Source organism: Choloepus didactylus, chromosome 1, assembly GCF_015220235.1.
Source record: "Choloepus didactylus isolate mChoDid1 chromosome 1, mChoDid1.pri, whole genome shotgun sequence".
Taxonomy (NCBI): domain Eukaryota; kingdom Metazoa; phylum Chordata; class Mammalia; order Pilosa; family Megalonychidae; genus Choloepus; species Choloepus didactylus.
The window spans coordinates 223,419,902-223,437,463 of record NC_051307.1 but is presented as its reverse complement, the minus strand read 5'-3'; the positions used below and the strand labels follow the sequence as shown (position 1 = coordinate 223,437,463).

Genomic DNA, 17,562 nt, shown 5'->3' with positions numbered 1-17,562 from the left:
TGTGCTCTCAGCTTTTCTTGGTTACACTTTGTTACTTTTCCTGTTTTTGGTATCTGTGCCCTCCCTGTTTTTTTTTCCTTCTTTTTTGACTCATTGATACTGTACCATGATGTCTAAAAATACAGCCTAACAACTGGGTTTAAGTAAAGAGGATGTGTCTTTCTGGAGAGGAACAGCAGAAATATCCTGCAAGGTTTTCTGAAAATAAACATTTGATGGTCTCTCATCAATGCCTTATGATTTTCTAATTGGAAAAGTATAGTCAGAGTATTTATAAAAATCATCCTGGACTTTTCGTTGAAGTTTCTTCCAGGAAGTTTTGTCCTCAGTTTTTTTCTCCTTCATATGACTTGATGAGCCACATGTCGAGGCTGGCTCAGCCATTTGTTAGCTGTGGGACCTTGGACAAGTTATTCTCAGCCTCTCAGAGTCCCAGCTTCCTCAGTTCAAAACAGAGGATGAAAAACATCTACTTCAGAGGATTGTTGAGAGGATTTGATGGATGAAATATGTGTAAACATGCATGATGTACAAAACACAATCTGTAAAAAAAAAAAACCAAAAACACAATCTATAAATATTAATTTCCATTTTGCGTGGGTGAGCACAAGGGTAGCCTTGCCCAGGCCATGATATATGGTCACAATCAAATGAGAAGCAAGAGTTTGCAGTCTACATTCCCAAGCTTTGGGCATATGGGGAACTAAAAGAAGGTGAGTTTGAGTTAGTCTGTTAATCATGACTGAGCAATTAGAATGGAGTTAATCCTCAGCTATAGGGTTGCCGTCTCTCCCTAGGGTTTAACAGGTAGGTTGGTTGCCAATTTAAATACAACAGGTTGGCCTCTTAATAATCCAGAAGAACTTCTCTTTCCTTGGGAACAATAAGCATTTAACCAACTTAAAATAACTACTTATGGTCACCATATTTGCACTCAACACCTCACAAATCATTTCCAACTTACAATAGTACTCGTGGCACTAGGGAAAGGAGTCAAGCTGCTAATGCATGTCAAGTGCTTAGCACAGATCCTAACCTCTAATCTATGCCCAGTACATAGAGTGTCTTCCTCGTGGTATCATTACCAATTGTACCTTTGATGTAGATTTTTGACTCAGCCTACGCTAATAAAAAAACAGCAAAAGCTAACTGAGGTTATTATATTCCTATTATACAGGGCAGAAACAGATTGAGAGAGAGAACACGATTTGCAGGCCATACTCTTAGTTAAATGGCAGAGCTGGGACACAAACCCAGGCCTCTTGACTCTAAATCCTGTACACGTCTCATCAACACCAGGCTGGTTTTTCATGATGGCCTTCAGTTCCAGGCTTAATAAGTTGTCTTATTTATCTCTTTCTTTCTTCCTCTGAAACCTGGCTTTTCTTTTCAACAGCCTTATGAGTATCAGGCTATAATCTGATAAGAGATCATCTTTTATGAGAATGCCCTCCCTGGGGACTGTCTGCTCAAGCTGCCTGGAATTGCTTGCCAAGTTGATGTTGGAGCTGGCAAAATGGCTGTCATTGGCCAGCCTTTCTTGCCTGCTATCCCCCCACTCTGCCAGGCAGAAAGGAGCATGCAGTTGAATGCTAATGTCCTGAACACAGGGATAGCTCTCCAGTCTCTACTTAGAGCTGTTTGTCAAGAACAGTGGGCCAATAAAAGTTGTCCCCATCAATTTCCTCATTTCTCCTGCTTCCTGGGTAAGGAAAAATTGGTTTTGCACATTCTCAGAACTCAATTCCTTTATCAGTTTATCTTCTTCGAAGCCCTTATCGGTATCTGAAAATATATTATTTGTTCAGTTAAGTTTCTTTCCTGCCTCCTTACCTCTACAGCAGTGGTTCTCAATCAGGGGCAATTTTGCTCCTCAGGGGACATTTGGCAGTGTCTGGAGACCTATTTGGTTGTCACAACTGGTGGGGTGGGGGCAGGGGAGGTGCTCCTGGCATCTAATGGGCAGAGGCCAGAGATGCAGCTAAACATCCTGCAGTGCACAGGATACTCAAAGGATTTTTTGGCACAAAATGTCAGTAGTACTAAGATTGAGAAATCCTGCTCTAGAATAAGCTCCAGGAGGCAGCAACCTTGTCAGCCTCATTTGCAGATATGCATTAACATGTATTAATACATTAGTACCCAGGACAGTGCCCACACTTCGAGTGTCCGGTGAATATTGGTTGAGTGAATGAATGAGCACATAATTCAGAGCTTTTCTATGCTGAAGAGACTACCTTGTGTGCTAAGCTACGTCTTAAGCCCAGAGTAATGTGGAATCAGGTCAGACGTCACATAACTGATAAATATTGTCCTGCACCCAGGGTTCACGTAAGCATGACAGAGTCAGCAACTCAATAGCTGGGGATTAATTCCATCCTAACCACTTGATGAAAATCAATAGCAAACACAGAGACAACATTTTGTTTGTTTGTTTGTTTGTTTTATTTTAAATTCAGTTTTATTGAGATATATTCACATACCATACAATCATCCACAATGTACAATCAGTAGTTCACAGTACCATCATATAGTTGTGCATTCATCACCCCAATCAATTTTTGAACATTTTCCTTACTCCAAAAAAAAACATAAAAATAAAAAAGAATACCTAAAACTTTCCATTCCCCATCATCCCACCCTATTTTTCATTTAATTTTTGTCCCCGTTTTTCTGCTTATCTGTCCACACACTAGATAAAGGTTGAGTGAGCCACAAGGTTTTCATAATCACACAGTTAGACCGTGTAAACTACGTAGTTATATAGTCGTCTTCAAGAATCAGAGTTACTGGATTGCAGTTCAACAGTTTCAGGTATTTCCTTCCAGCTATTCAAATACACTAAAAACTAAAAAGGGGTACCTACTTAGCACATAAGAATAACCTCCAGAATGACCTCTCGACTCCATTTGAAATCTCTCAGCCACTGAAACTTTATTGTGTTTCATTTTGCTTCCTCCTTTGGGTCAAGAAGATTTTCTCAGTCCCACAATGCCCCGTCCAGGGGTCATGTCCTGCATTGACAGGGAGATTTACACCCCTGGGAGTCAGATCCCATTAGGGGGAAGGGCAGTGAGTTCACCAGCCAAGTGAACCGAGAGAGAGAGATAGAGAGAGAGAGAGAGAGAGAGAGAGAGAGAGAGAGAGAGAGAGAGAGAGCCACATCTGAGCAACAACGAGGTTCTCTGGGGATGACTCTTAGGTGCATTTATAAGTAGGCTTAGCCTCTCCTTTGCAGTAAAAAGCTTCATAAGGGCAAGCTCCAAGATCGAGGGCTCAGCCTACTAAAATTGTCAGTCCTTGGTGTTTGTGAGAATATCAGCAATAACCCAGGTGGGGATGTCCAACGTTTCTGCATTTTCCCCCAGTTCCTCGGGGGGGGGGGGGGGGCCTGCAAATATATTTTTATTCTCTGCCCAAATTACTTTGGGATTTATCAGGATTTTGCACTAACCTATACAAACCTACCAGTTCTCACTTCCTATTCAAAGTTCCATGTTATTATGGTGTTTGAATAAATTGACTGTACAAGTTATTTAGTGTGTTGCAGAAAATATAGATCCTGCGCCAAATGAACATCTCTTCTTTTGGGTCTCACACAGACGTTGAAGTTTTACAATGCAGTCAATAACATCCTTTACCCTTTGGCATCATTTGCCTTAATCCTAACCAAATCTGCTTCATTCACTTAATTGAAGTCTGCACTCTTTTTCAGCTTTTTAAACAGTTGCTGTATGGGCTAATACTGACATTCATAGTTACCGAGCTTTAGCTCTGAGTTTCAGGTGTCACACAGATACCCAATGTTCTAGAGACCAACCAGGTTATACACAAAGAGCTCAGCATCTCAGAATTTGGAGATAACCATTACAACTCAGGAATAGCTGTGACTGCTGTAAGAGCCTACAGACTAGGGACCATTACAGTAAGCGTTCCCCTGATGAGCTGTGCTCTAAGATTCAGTTCTCAGAGTTTACACATTATTGTTAGCCCATATTAGTATGGCTTCTAATGGTTGTCTTTTTGTTTCTGGTGTACTTCACTCAAAATGCTGTCCTCAAGATCCAATCACCTAGTTGCGGAGACACTATTTTTAATAGTTGCCCATATTTCCTTAGTGAGGCTCAGGAGATAGCCAAGGAATGGTGATTGCAAAAACCCTGCTCCTGGGCTGGTCTCATCCCCAGATTGTGGCCTGAGCCAGACAACTCTTGTTTGGCGAATGTGGCTCATACTTTTCCAAAACAGTGTTATTTTTTGCTGTCAAAATGATGTTGGAATGTAATTTATGCTAGTGAATTTGCGTATGTCAAAATGTTTAAAGTGACAATTTTTGTTTTATATTTATTTTATCACAATAAATTTTTTAACTACAAGAAAAAGATATGTTAATGCCTAAGCTACGTAGGATTTAATGTGTATGATGTACTAGATGGGAAAGGCCTTATAACAGAAATAATGTCATCTAGCAGTTAAGAGCATGGAATCTGAACTAGAATAACTCAGTTTACTTCTGCTCCTTCTCTTCCTTACCCTGTGAACTTGTAGGGGAGTGGGTCAGTCACTTACCTTCCCCAAGCCTCAATTTTCTCATCCATAAAATGAGGCTAATAATAGAATCTACCTCTCAGGGTTGTTATGAAAGTTAATGTAAATGGCCCAGGTAAATAAAAGAAATTGCTTTACTTCATCTTTGGTAAGCTGAATTCTCTCCCTTCTTTATCACTTCTTCGCCTCCTATTTCCCTTTCTTGTCTTCATTCTTTTATACTGCCTGTTTTCTTTCTCTCATGCTGTCTCTCTTTTTCATCCTCTGCTTCCACTGAGCCTGCTAGGGATGCACAAGAGTCCTACTTTGGTACAATTGGTGGAACCTAAGATTCTACTCTGCTTTATAGCGGTGTGACCTTAGACAAGTTACCTAACCTCTCTGCGCTTCAAATCTGTCAATTGTAAAATCTCAGTATGAACACTTCCCACCATATAGGGTTGTTATCAGCATGAAAGAAGACACTGCACGTGTGAAGTGCTTAGCACTCATGTGACATGTAGTCAGTGCTTAACAGAAGCTCAGAGAGTAGTTTATTGACACTTAGAAACGAAGTTCCCGATGGTTGCACATTGGGAGGGTGGTCTTGAAAGAACCTGAGGGGCAAGCACAGCTGACTTCCCTTGGAGATGGCTGTGTCAGCCGAGGCCACCCTCCGAGTGGGAGTGTCAATAGCTCATATTCAGTCAACACCCAGGGATGATATAAAGGGGCCCTGTTTGACTGAGATTGACATCATTTGGGTGAAATATAAAACTCTGTCCACTCAATGGATCCCAGAGTAAAAATGTCCTAGCTAAGTCCCTTCTACCTCTCTCCAGTTCCTTCAGAATATCTCATCTGATGAGGAGTTTAATAGCACACCTTGTTCTCTGGGTGGAAATTTGTGTGTGTGTGTCAAACTCTGGACTGGGTCTTGTAAGGTGTTTGGGATGTCTCCACTGTGGATTTTGCCCTACAAATTTAAATCATTCATGAATTTATTTCCTTGTTAAGACTGTGTCTAGGTTCCAAACGCTTAGGACATTCCTTCACTTCACAAATGTTTATTTACATTCTGAGTTGTTCTAGGCCCTGGGGATACAATGGGTGAACAAAACAATCAAGGTCGCTTCTCCAGTGGAACTGATATTCTAATAGCGAAAGATAAAGAAGGATAAGCAAGCAAATAAATAAGAAATATTAGCTATAAAGAAAACAAAACAGCATGATATAATAGAGTGCCCAGGCTTTACTTGAGATTGAGGTCAGGATGGCGTTCTGAGACAGTGACATTTGGTTTAAGACCTTGAAGATGAGAATGAACCCAGTCATGCAGTGATCTGGGAGAATAGCTTTCCAGACAGAAGGAACAGCTTATGCAAAGTCACGGTGTTTTTGAGAAAAGAAAGGAGACTGGTGCAGCTGGAATATAAGGGGCAAGGCAGATGGGTTGGAGATCATAAAGTTAGAGCAGGTGGGGAGCCATGTCATGTGGCTTTGTTGCTGAGGTTAAGGACTTCGGTCCTCCACTGAATTCAATAGGAAGCCATTGGACAATTTTAAGCAGGCATATGAAGGGATTTGACCTGTATTTTGAAGGCATCACTCACGTGGCTGCTTAGAGAAGGGACCATCTTGGGGTTTGATTAGAAATATGGAGCCTAGTTAGATAAATGGTCTTGCACACGTCCAGGTGAGGGATGATGGTGGGTCAGATTCTGGATGGATCTCCCCACAGAAAACCCTGAGATGTGGTTTTTCTGAGGCAAGCCCTCTTGTGCTAACCTTTCAGAAAAGGTCAAAAGGGAATGAGAGAGAGAAGGAAAAAAAGCAAAATAAATGCTTACATATATAAATAAATAACAAGCTTGGTGCTTCCTTACCAAGCCCTCACATTTCCATATTCCAGAGATACACTAAAGCATAGGCTGGGGTTTGGATTTTTTTTTTTTTTTTTTTTTTTTGGTAGTTATTTTCTGTTGCTCTCCACACTACCTCAGTTGTTAGAAAGTACCCCCCACAGCCCTGCCTCGACTTACCTTTCAGTTTCTTCCCAACGTACTCTCCTCTCTTGTCTCAAGTCAGGTAGAGAGATTGGGGACGGGGGGCATTTTCATGCCAACTTGAGCCTCCATATGGGTTACTGATTCTGGGCGCAACATGAAAGCAGAGGTCTGGCCTGTGGCTGATTCTCACTTCCCTTCTGACCTTCCTCATTTGACCACTAACCAGATGGACAAAGCTTCCCCCCGGCATTCAACACTTGCACCCTGAGGATCCACTCTTACCAGCTGGGCAGCGAAAGCAGGGCAACCACGGCCTGAGGTGGGAGATTCAACCCAATGTGCACAATGATTTTAACTTCCGAATTCCTGGGGCTTGAAAAGGGGATGAGGTGGTGGGAAGGGTATCGATCTGGGTAGGTTTTAAGTGAAACTTTCCAAAGAGATCTTTTGTTTTAGGTTTTATTCCATGCAAGTATTGCTGTTATTAGCTCCTGTTGGGTAGAAGTCAAATCTGAAACCATTCTCATGGTCTCTGTGGGGTTCAAAGTGATTCTGTATTTCTAGATGTAATTATTGTGCTTCCTGTACAGCTCCCTTTAAATAAAACTCATCATTGAAATTGTAAGATCAACCATTGGTGAGGGTCGTGTTTTAAAATAAATACTGACTTTGTTTTTGTTTGTTTGTTTGTTTTTTATTTGTTTTTTGCTTTCTGATGTTATAGTTATTTTTTTAAATCCCCTCCCCATCCCCCAAAAAGTACACTTGAATAAGATGGAATTTATTAGCTGAGTAACCTTGAGTGCATCATTTTTGCTCTGGTCTGGGAGTCAGGAGTCCTGAGTTTTAATCCCAGAGCTGGCATTAACTAGCTGTCTGCAGCTCAGGGCACATTTCATTGCTTTCTAGGCTGTAGATTCACCATATCTGAAATATGTGGCCTGTATTGGATGCCTTCTAAGATCCTTTGTGGTTGTAAATTCTACAATTCTAACCACTTCCAGTCAATTCTTTTTCTCTGGAACTGAAATGATTTTTCATACCTGCTTTATGATGCTTTTCTTGCCCCCTTTTCTTCTCACTCGTCTGATTCTTTGGAAATTGGCTGCATGGGATGGCATTTCCACACTTTGTCACTTTAGAGTGTATGTAATATTGCGTACAGCTCAGTGGTTAAGAGCTTGGGCTTTGGGTTTGGGTTTGGTTCTGCCATTTATTGATCTTGTTGTCTGTCATCTCTCTAACCTCAGTTTCACTGCAAAACTGGGGTAATGACAGTATCCACTTCATCTGAGTATGAATATAATACATCTGAGTATGAATATAATACATGTAAGGTGCTTGGTGTAATGCCTGGAATATATTATTATTAGTTTTATTATTAAAATGCCTAGCCAGGTGCTGGGTGCACAGAAGGCAAGCAGGACCATTTGCTCCCTCTTTCTTTATGTCCCCTACGTCAGTTCTAGAGACTCTGTGTCGTGTGCTTATTAACTTGACCTGTTGTTTATCTTCTATCAAATGGATTAGTGATATTTCTCCCATTAAAAACTTGTTTGTTTGTCACTTTAAAATAAGTAGGAACTAAAATAATCGTTGCCCTCAGAAGTGGTTTATTTAAACTTTCAAAGATGTCAGAATGAGAGATTTCAAGGCATTGCTTATGAAGCTCAGAGAATGTAAGTAGCTTCCCCACAGTAACACAGCGAGTAAGAGGTAAAATATGATTTTAGCTGAGAAGTCCTGTGCAATTACATAACTTCTCAGACCTCAGGTTCCTGCTTCTTAAAATGAGGATGCCCCTTTATAGGCTTGAGCTTAGAGGGAAATCTTATTCGTAATAACTGCTATGTGTCAAGCTCTTTGCCTGGTGCACAGTAGATCCTGTGTTGATGTTGGTTGTGTTTCTTTCCTGGTACCACGTGAACTTAAAACGGGGTTTGCTTATTCAGATGCCAGGACTGCCAGGAACCTGGTAAGTAATAAAAACCAGGGGGCCTGAGACCACATCCCACTTCTAACGAAGGAACTGGTTGACTCCATCCTGGCCAAATGTTGCCACAGAGGAGAAATCAAGTCCAGTCAAGTTTCTAGATCTTACTGTTTGTCAAAAGAATCTCTAAATCTGAGTTTTTATTAGGTGGTATCTCCTGATTTCTAATATTCTCAGCTAAAATTTACTCCTAAATACTGTTTTGATGAACAGAATACATCTACCACTTTTCAACCTCCAGTTTAAATATATGACAAGAGCAGGCCTTTCTTTTGCAAGTGATGATCAAATCAGCCCTCTGACCTCCCAGAGGAACCACCTTTCCTCCCAGAGGAAAGGGCTTGGTGAATCCTGAATGTGGTATATACCATGCTTGCATAAAACTATAGTGTTCTTTCTCTCCAGTTCCTCCACACTGCCCATCTCCAGCTTGCCTTGTGTGATCTCTTATCTCATCATACATTGAGGTGATTGTTCATTCTCTCCCAGGTGCCAGGCCTCTCTCTTGGCTGTTGTATTTCCATCAATCGGAGCACAAGTGATTATGAGTAGATGACTTGACCATTATTGATGATGGTCATGTCATCTGGGGAGTCTATCTTTTGGGCACCTTTTAGTTGCAAAAAGCAGAATCCAACTCAAGTTAACATAAGCAGGAGAAAAAAAAGTGGATTTGTTGAAGGAATACAGGGGTGTTTCAAAGAACTCAAGGACAAGAATTCACCAAGACCAGTGGAAGGGACTAGAAGTGGGCTAGAAGGCCATGCAGAACCCTGGCAGCAACTCTCTCAAGCTTTTTCTTTCAGTCCACATAATTTCTTTTGCCTCCTTCTAGCTAAGTGTCTGCTTCATTATCTTTTTAGATGGCTTTCCTTCTTTTGTACATGCATGACAGACTATTGTTGCCCCGTGGCAACCAAATTTTTCTCCTCTCAGTCTCAATTCCAGATTCCCTAGAGTCAGGTCTCTGTCCTTGGTCCAGTCAGCTGAGGCCAGAGGGACAGGACCAAGTTGTACAAACATGGCTGCCACTGCCCGTTTGTCATGAGGTGGGTAGACACCCAAAAAGCATTTACTGTATAGTGCCCTAAAACAAAATTGTGAGTTGGTAAAAGGAATATTAACCAGTGTAAGAGAGATCCAGAGCAAAATGGAAAGGTTTTAAAAAAAAAAAAAAAAAAAAGCAAGCTACTTTTTAAAAATTAGGAAATAAATTCATATGGATTATGGGAAAAACAGAGTAACTTGAAATATTTTACGGGTTTTGACATATTCCTTAATGGATTCATATGGTGTGAGTTGATCTCTTGAGTGTTATGTTGTTATATCTTTCCATAGGGCATGCATTTGGGGTTTGTTTATGTGAGTTTACAGAGGAAGTAAAATGATTTGAACTGACCTCTATTTCCTTCTTATTTATGGAAGAGTAGAAAAAATATGGTTTTTAAAAAATTTTAGTTAGATCTTAATTCAAATCTTAAGTTGACTTTTTATTGCCTAGGTAACTTTGAATAAATTGTCTTAAACTCTCTCATTTTCCTCATCTGTGAAATGGCGATGTTTCCATATCATAGATTTTTGTGTAGCTTTAATGAGATAATTTACATAACGTGACCAGCTCGGTGCCCGGAACTAACAAAGATTGGTTTCTTTTCCCCTTTCCACTAAAAGAGTGTATTTGACCTTCACTTTGCTGAATTAAGGACAGTTTGTAGTCCTATTTACCTATTTACCTTTTGACCTACTTCAGTGAGCCCTTCCTATGGCCCACACCACCATACCACCCTGAGCGAACCAACTGAGCTACTTTTCAGACTTTTAGGACACAGTTCAGCCAAAAATGTATATGCAGTAATTACCATTTTTCACATTGAAAGCATCTATCCCACTGAGTCTCACTTTCTTCAACTGTCAAGTGGGAATAACACCAATCCCATAAGGTGATTGTGTAGCTCAGAGATAATATATGTGAAATATTTAACACGGTGCTGAATATATTGTTGGTGCTCAAAAATGGAAGCTTTTTTAAAAATTGGCTTTACATGAATTTGTGTTCTCAGGTCTTACTGTTTTGCACAACAGCTGAGAGACGAAATGTTGCCCGTGGTTTTCAAAAGTGACCCAGCACTTCCACATGTGTGAGCAAAGCTAGACATGCATAGTAAAAGACTAGAAACAGGCCACTCATTAAATTATATATCCTCACAAAGGTTTGATACTATACAACCTTTAAAAAAATGAGATTGGAAAAGGGGGATGCGAAATGAAACAACATAAAGTTTCAGTGGCTGAGAGATCTCAAATAGAGTCGAGAGGTCATTCTGGAGGTTACTCTTATGCATTATATAGATATTCCTTTTTACTTTTTAGTGTATTGGAATAGCTAAAAGGAGATACTTGAAACTGTTCAACTGCAAACCAGTAGCCTTGATTCTTGAAGATGATTGTATAACTATGTAGCTTACACTGTGTGGCTGTGTGATTGTGAAAACCTTGTGGCTCCCACTTCCTTTAGACAGTGTATGGATAGATGAATAGCAAAATGAGGACAAAAAGTAAATGAATAATGGGACTGGGATGGGATGTTTTGGGTGTTCTGTTTCACTTTAACTTTTATTATTATTCTTTTTTGTGTACGGTAATGAAAATGTTCAAAAATTGAATGGGGTGATGAATGCACAACTACTGATGGTGCTGTGAACATTTGATTGTACACCGGGGATGATTGTATGGTATGTGAATATATCTCAATAAAATTAGATTTTAAAAAAATGAGGTTGGTCTGTATGTGCTGACATTGGAATTTAAAAAGCAGGGGGCAGAACAGTAAGTATAGCATATTTTCATTTATATTGAAAAGAATTTTATACATCCACAGATATACACAACACACACACATTCATGTATATATGTATAATATTTCTGGATGGTTACACATGCAAAAAATATTGAATAAATGCCTCATTTGCAGAGCAAGATGTCCAGTATATGACAATATTAAATTAAAATGTTTAATATGAAAATGTTTTTAATATGTACATTTATATATTCAAAAAAATATATAAAAATGATTGGTAAGGTTCATCTCAAACTGATAAGGTGGTGATTTCTGCAGGTAAAGTGGTTTGGAGCATTGGTTAATCAAGGGAAAATCTTTGAATTCTATGCATTTAAAAAATATTTTACAAAGAGTATTTCCCAGTATTGCAGTTGTAAGTGATGAAGTTAATTTAAATGGAAGTTTATGCCTCAAACTATTAACTGTTTGTAAGTATGGTATTGATACACTAAAAGGTGGAGGACAGATGTTTCAAAAATTCAATTTTAATATTGGTATCATATGTTTTCCATCTTATAATTTTGCATGTATTGTATTTATTAAAACACACTAATGAATAAAGGCATTTCCATTTGAAAAATAAAATATTGATTCTAGGAAAAAAAAACTAGTTTCCTCTGGGAAAGAGACCAACTTTTCATTGTATAATCTTGTGCATCGTTTGAACTTGATGTCCTATATAGGCATAATTTTATCAATGGATTGTGTAATCTTTGCTTTTCTTTCTTCTTTTTAGTGCAAGAATTAATGCCATATAATAAATCTGTTTATGACCAAGATGAACTCACTGAAGCCATGTTTAGGCTGAGATATGACATGTTAAATGCTAACACGAGTTCAGGGGTGCTCTTGCCAGCCCCAGCCCTGACCCCCTCTCACCGTCTTGTCTCTGCAGATGACAGAAGGCAGGCACTGCCAGGTGCACCTCCTGGATGACAGGAGACTGGAGCTGTTGGTTCAGGTAGGTGTTGCCCATGGAGGGACAGCCCACGTTAGGTCCTTCTCTGAGACTCATAGCCTGTGTGCAGGCTGCTTGCTTATCTGTGCCTCTACACCAATGGCTCTTAATGGATTGAAGGGGAAAGGGCAGCTTTGATGTCAGAAAATGTGGTCCGTATGTAGAGTAACCCGTGCTGTTTGGGTTTGCTAAAGCTGCCAGAATACAATATACCAGAAACCGATTGGCTTATTCAATAGGGATTTATTAGCTTACAAATTTACCGTTCTAAGGCTGTGAAAATGTCCAAATTAAGGCATCAATAGGAGGATACCTTCTCTGAAGAAAGGCTGCCAGCATCCAGGGTTCCTGTGTCACATGTGAAGGCACATGGCCGGTGTCTGCTTGTCCTTCTCTCACAGATTTCATTGCTTTCAGCTTCTGGCTTCAGTGGCTTCCTCTCTCAGCTTCTGTGGGTGTGTTCCTATCTCTCAGTTTCTCTGGGGCTTCTCTGAGCTCTCTGTATATCATCTCTGTGTCCTTTATCCTTTTATAAAGGACTCCAGCAAGAAGATCAAGACCTACCCTGAATGAGGTGGGTCACATCTCAATTGAAATAACCTAATCACAAGTCCCACCCACAATAGGTCTGCACCCATGGGAATGGATTAAAAGAACATGGCCTTTTATGGTGTACATAATGGCTTCAAACCACCACACATGCCTGTTCACATGGATTCAGAGATACTTGGGTTCTGATCTCAGCTTTGACGCTCAGTAGCTGTGGGACCCCAGGCGAGTGACCTTAGTTCTCTGAACCTCTTATTGGTAGATTGGGGACCCATAGCACTTCCCTGAAAGGGGTGTCATGAAGTGGGAATCTGCATTCTGTCACTTTCCAGCTACATGGCATTGTATGAGTTAAATACCCAATTTCATCATCTGTGAACTGGGATTAAGACTGCCAAGCCCGCCTCATAAAATTATGGTTAAATTCAAACCAGATTTGTGGATGAAATCTGTTTGTAAAGTGTGTGTCATTATATGACAATGATATTTTAACTGTTGATGCTTCTCTTTTTATTCACCCAGTACTCTGGACCAGAGTCTTAAAAAAATTGTGGAAGTCCTTGCCCACGGACCACACCCACTGCTAAGCTAGAATTCTCTGCTTTGTCCAAACCTAAATTCTTTTCCCTCCTGAGGCTTGTCCCCAGCCCACTGTGCTTAGGCTTCAATTCAGAATGAAAATAGTGCTGTCAACAATAGCTTTTCACCAGAATGGACCTTTCAGTCTGGATTTCTTCATGTTTTGTTTTCTTATTTGTTTGTTTGTTTGTTTGTTTAATCATATCCATTCTTTCTTCCTACCTCCCCAGTACCAAAATCCAGCCCTGAAAGAACCCTAAACTGTTTGGCTCCAAGTTCAAAAAGGGTCCATCTGGGATGTCCCACTGCATTCTCACTTTCCTTCCCCAGTCCCTGCATGCCCGCTGTCATTCCCCACTCCAGGCCAGAACTGGAACCCAGGTCTGCCTGGCTCCAAACCCAAGCTTCCCACCAGGTCTGGGGCTTCCCCAAAGCTCATGGCTTAGAGCCTTCTTCTGTGTGCTCAATAAATATTGTTGATGATGGTCTGCAGAATGGGTATAATTAACCCAGCCTTAGAAAATGAAAGCTTAGACTTTGGACTCTGACAGACCTGGGGTCAAACCCCTGCCCTTACTACCTTCCTAACACATCAATCCAAGGTACTTAAACCTCTCTCGGCCTCGATTGGTTCATCTGTAAAATGGAAATAAGAATCCCTACCTCATAGGATCATAGTGAGGGTTAAATGAGATAATGGATACAAAGAGTTCAGCACAATAAATTGTCACTGTTATTGTTCATTCTATCTCTGACCCCAGTGAGCCCTGGGCCATGAGCCTCTTCAAGCAATGTTGGTCCTATAATCTCTTTTAATATTGCAGATAACTAGGTCCTGAGGTGTTTGATATTCTTTGTCTTGGTCACTGGTGCCATACTGAATATAAAAGATTGTTTTTTCCAAAACACCAGCTCGTTAGTAAGCACACTGTTAGCTTAGAGGGAAAAAAAGTGAGGTATTCGATTGAATTACAAACATGAAAATGATGATCTCAAGATGCTCCTATTTCCTTCACCGCTTCTTGCCCACTTCTCTTAGAAAATGGTCTACAGTAGGTTAACCTAGGCAACAAAAGGAACTGGTTTTTAAAAGTAAACAAAAGCTGCTTTAAAGTGTTTGGGGCAGCAGAAGGTGGTAGCAGCAAGAGAAAGAGAGCCAGCCAAATTGTTTCTAATAAGATTTTTGTCTTGGCAGCCCAAACTTTTGTCAAGAGAGTTGCTGGACCTAGTGGCTTCACATTTCAACCTGAAAGAAAAGGAGTACTTTGGAATAACGTATATAGATGACACGTAAGTTTTCATTTCTTTCCCTGTCACCCGGACTACCTACTTGCTGTCATTGATAATTAGCAAAAAGGAAAAGTATGTTCCAAGATTTGAAATTTGTCCTGCTTAGTAAAAGATTTTTTAATACAGGGCTTTCCTCCTAGGACCATTGCAGAGAGTGAAGAAAAGGAATATTGACCATTTTATGAACTTACAATATTGTCCTAAGTGTTTTAGAAATTGTAATGAGTCTGTTACAGCTGATAGTCTATCTTCACTTTTCTTTGATTGTGGTGGTGCTGGCTTATTCACCTTAATGTGTCAGCAATAGAAATACTAAGTTGTCATTAATCATAACTTGAAACTGAATTAGTGTTTTGGTGTTTGTTGCAAGAAAGTTTAAAGGCAAATTGTGGCCCGCTCAAAAACTGTGCAGCTAGTTCGCTATGGAAAGAACCTTTTAACTTCTACCTAGGTTCATTTTGTTGCCCCCTTACTGTTTTTCTTTTCTTTTTCTTTTTTTTTTTTTTTTTGCTTTTATTCCATGTTTTATGCTAACATGTTGGCTATTATATATATTTATCGACAATTTAAATCTCCTCTGAAATGTAGCTGAGAATTTAACAATACATTGATGAGAATTTAAAGCTCCATGTAAGCCGAGTTTGGACTTCTTAGCTCTTTTCTATATGTGTAAGTGTGTGTGTGTGTGTGTGTGTGTGTGTGCCTGTTTTATGGCAGCCCCATTTGCCTATCTTAGACACAGCCTGATATGTTATCAAAGGAATCCTTCCCTTTTACGGGATAATTTCCAAAGAGCCCCTTAAATATTAAAATTCAAGAAAATGTGTTCCAGACACAAAATATTTTGGCCAACCATCTCGTATTCTTTCCATAACTCTCCCAGTTTAAATTGTTTTTTTTTTTTCAGTTCTTCGGTGTAACCAGGTGAAAATAATCTCAAGAAGGCACTAACTTGTCTTTGACACTTTTTGAGTCCTGATTGTTTCCAGCCTGAGTAGGCTGTGTGACTACAAGCTGCTAGAAATACCAACAGGCTCAGGACTTCGGCTGGGCCAAAAACAGGGTTCAAGGGGCAGTTGGAAATGATAGCAGGTTGTCAGGAAACAGAAAAACCTGAAACTTTTGATTCCGAGATCAGGATGTTTCCTGAACAGGGTTCTTTCAGGAAAACAGAAAAAGTGCACTCAACATCACCCACCTCACTCTCACTCACATAATTTTCTGTTGATACCACAATTTGAGAGCCGCTGTATGATCAGCCCTCTGCTGGATGAATTAGGAAATGCAGGCACCCATTGACGTGTCCTAGCTGGATGGACAAGGCTAACACACGAGTCAATGTTTAAACACACAACACACATACAGGTTACATCTGAATTTGAGTGAATTAATAGCATACAATATAAGGCATAAACCCACAAATACCTAATGGCTAAGTTATATGGTATAAACTGTAAGTAAGTGCTCTGAGCATTGTAGCTTAGGGAGAGATCACATGGAGTAGCAGTGAAGAGTGTGAATATTGGAGTAATTTATTCATTCAATAAACATTTCTTGAGTGCCCACTAAATGCGAGTCAGTATTCTGGGTCCCAGAGATTCAGCTGTGAGCAACACAGATGAGGCCCCTGCTTCCGTGGAGCTTATATTGCAATGGTATGGTCTAGCATAGCAAGTAAACAAGTAGATAAATGAAAAAAATGCCAGAAATGAGAAGCGTTTGAAGAAGATAAAATAAGTACCATGGTCAAGAAAATCGTGGTTTTGGGGGTAGGGGCAATTTTAGACAGGGTGGGTCCCCTTCTTTGAGGTGACACTACAACCAAGATCTAAATGAAAAGCACAAACCAACTCTGCAATGTTTGGAGAAGGCTCTCCAGGCAACAGCCAGTGCAAAAACCCTGAGGTGGTACTGAGCTTGCCCTTTGGCCAGTGTATCTACAGGGCAAAGTAGCACAAGATAAGGTTTGAAGGGGAGGCAGGATCCAGACAGCATATGATCCTGGTGGCTGTGTGATCTTAGGCCAGTTACTTAACATTTCTGACACTCAGTTTTCTCATCTGTAAATGGGTATGATCATAGTACCCATACAACAGGCACTATATAAGGTATGTTTAATAGGGTACTAAATATTATGTACTATTAAGTTAGATAAGATATATACAGGCATACAATAAAAGGGAGGGAGCAATCGTCAAATTAGTAGTCACCGTGGCAATAGCATAAACGTTCAGAAGAAAAAAGACTGAAGGTGGACAGGGGAGTCAGGGTGGGCTTCATACAGGAGGGTAACTGAATTTGGACCTCACAGGGCAGGTGGGCTTTAGAGAGAGGGAAGAGGTGATGGCATTCCAAGCAAGAGGCCCCTCGTGGGCAAGTGCCTGGCCGTGGTAATGAACATGATACATTTGCCCAGTGGTGAGGAGACTGGCCTGATGATGGAGTAAGATGTGAGAAGGACAAGATCATAGGTGAGTCCTGTGGGTCCCGTAGACGTGGGAGGTACCCCCAGACCTCTGCAGGCTGTTATGCAGAACGAACGTGATTTGAGGCAGTGACAGAGGTTCCCCAGGCTGTAGGATTCGTGACGAGCTGGAAAACAGGGGACCTGGCCACCTAGAAGTTTTCTGGAAAAGCTCCAGGCTGAGATGAGCATAACTCAGGCATTCAGACTCTAGGACCTTCTCTTGAGAAAGAAAAGGAATAGTATGAATGTCCTCCTTTAATGACCTGGGCCATCCTTCTTTTTCATCTGCCCTGGGATTTCTTTCTGAAAACTAAATTGGAAGAACAAGACTCTCCTCCAGTTAACTCCTTT

At 40.4% G+C, this 17,562-nt stretch overlaps 1 protein-coding gene across 2 annotated transcripts in view; it reads left to right on the top strand.

Annotated features, from left to right (window-relative positions):
- Positions 1-17,562, top strand: part of FRMD4B (FERM domain containing 4B) — a 338,099-nt gene that overhangs the window by 185,597 nt on the left and 134,940 nt on the right. For both annotated transcript variants that reach the window (XM_037800162.1, XM_037800153.1), the window contains 2 exons: positions 12,264-12,329; positions 14,650-14,744. In XM_037800162.1, coding sequence (XP_037656090.1) covers positions 12,264-12,329; positions 14,650-14,744 — 161 coding nt within the window. The remainder of the gene's footprint in view (positions 1-12,263; positions 12,330-14,649; positions 14,745-17,562) is intronic.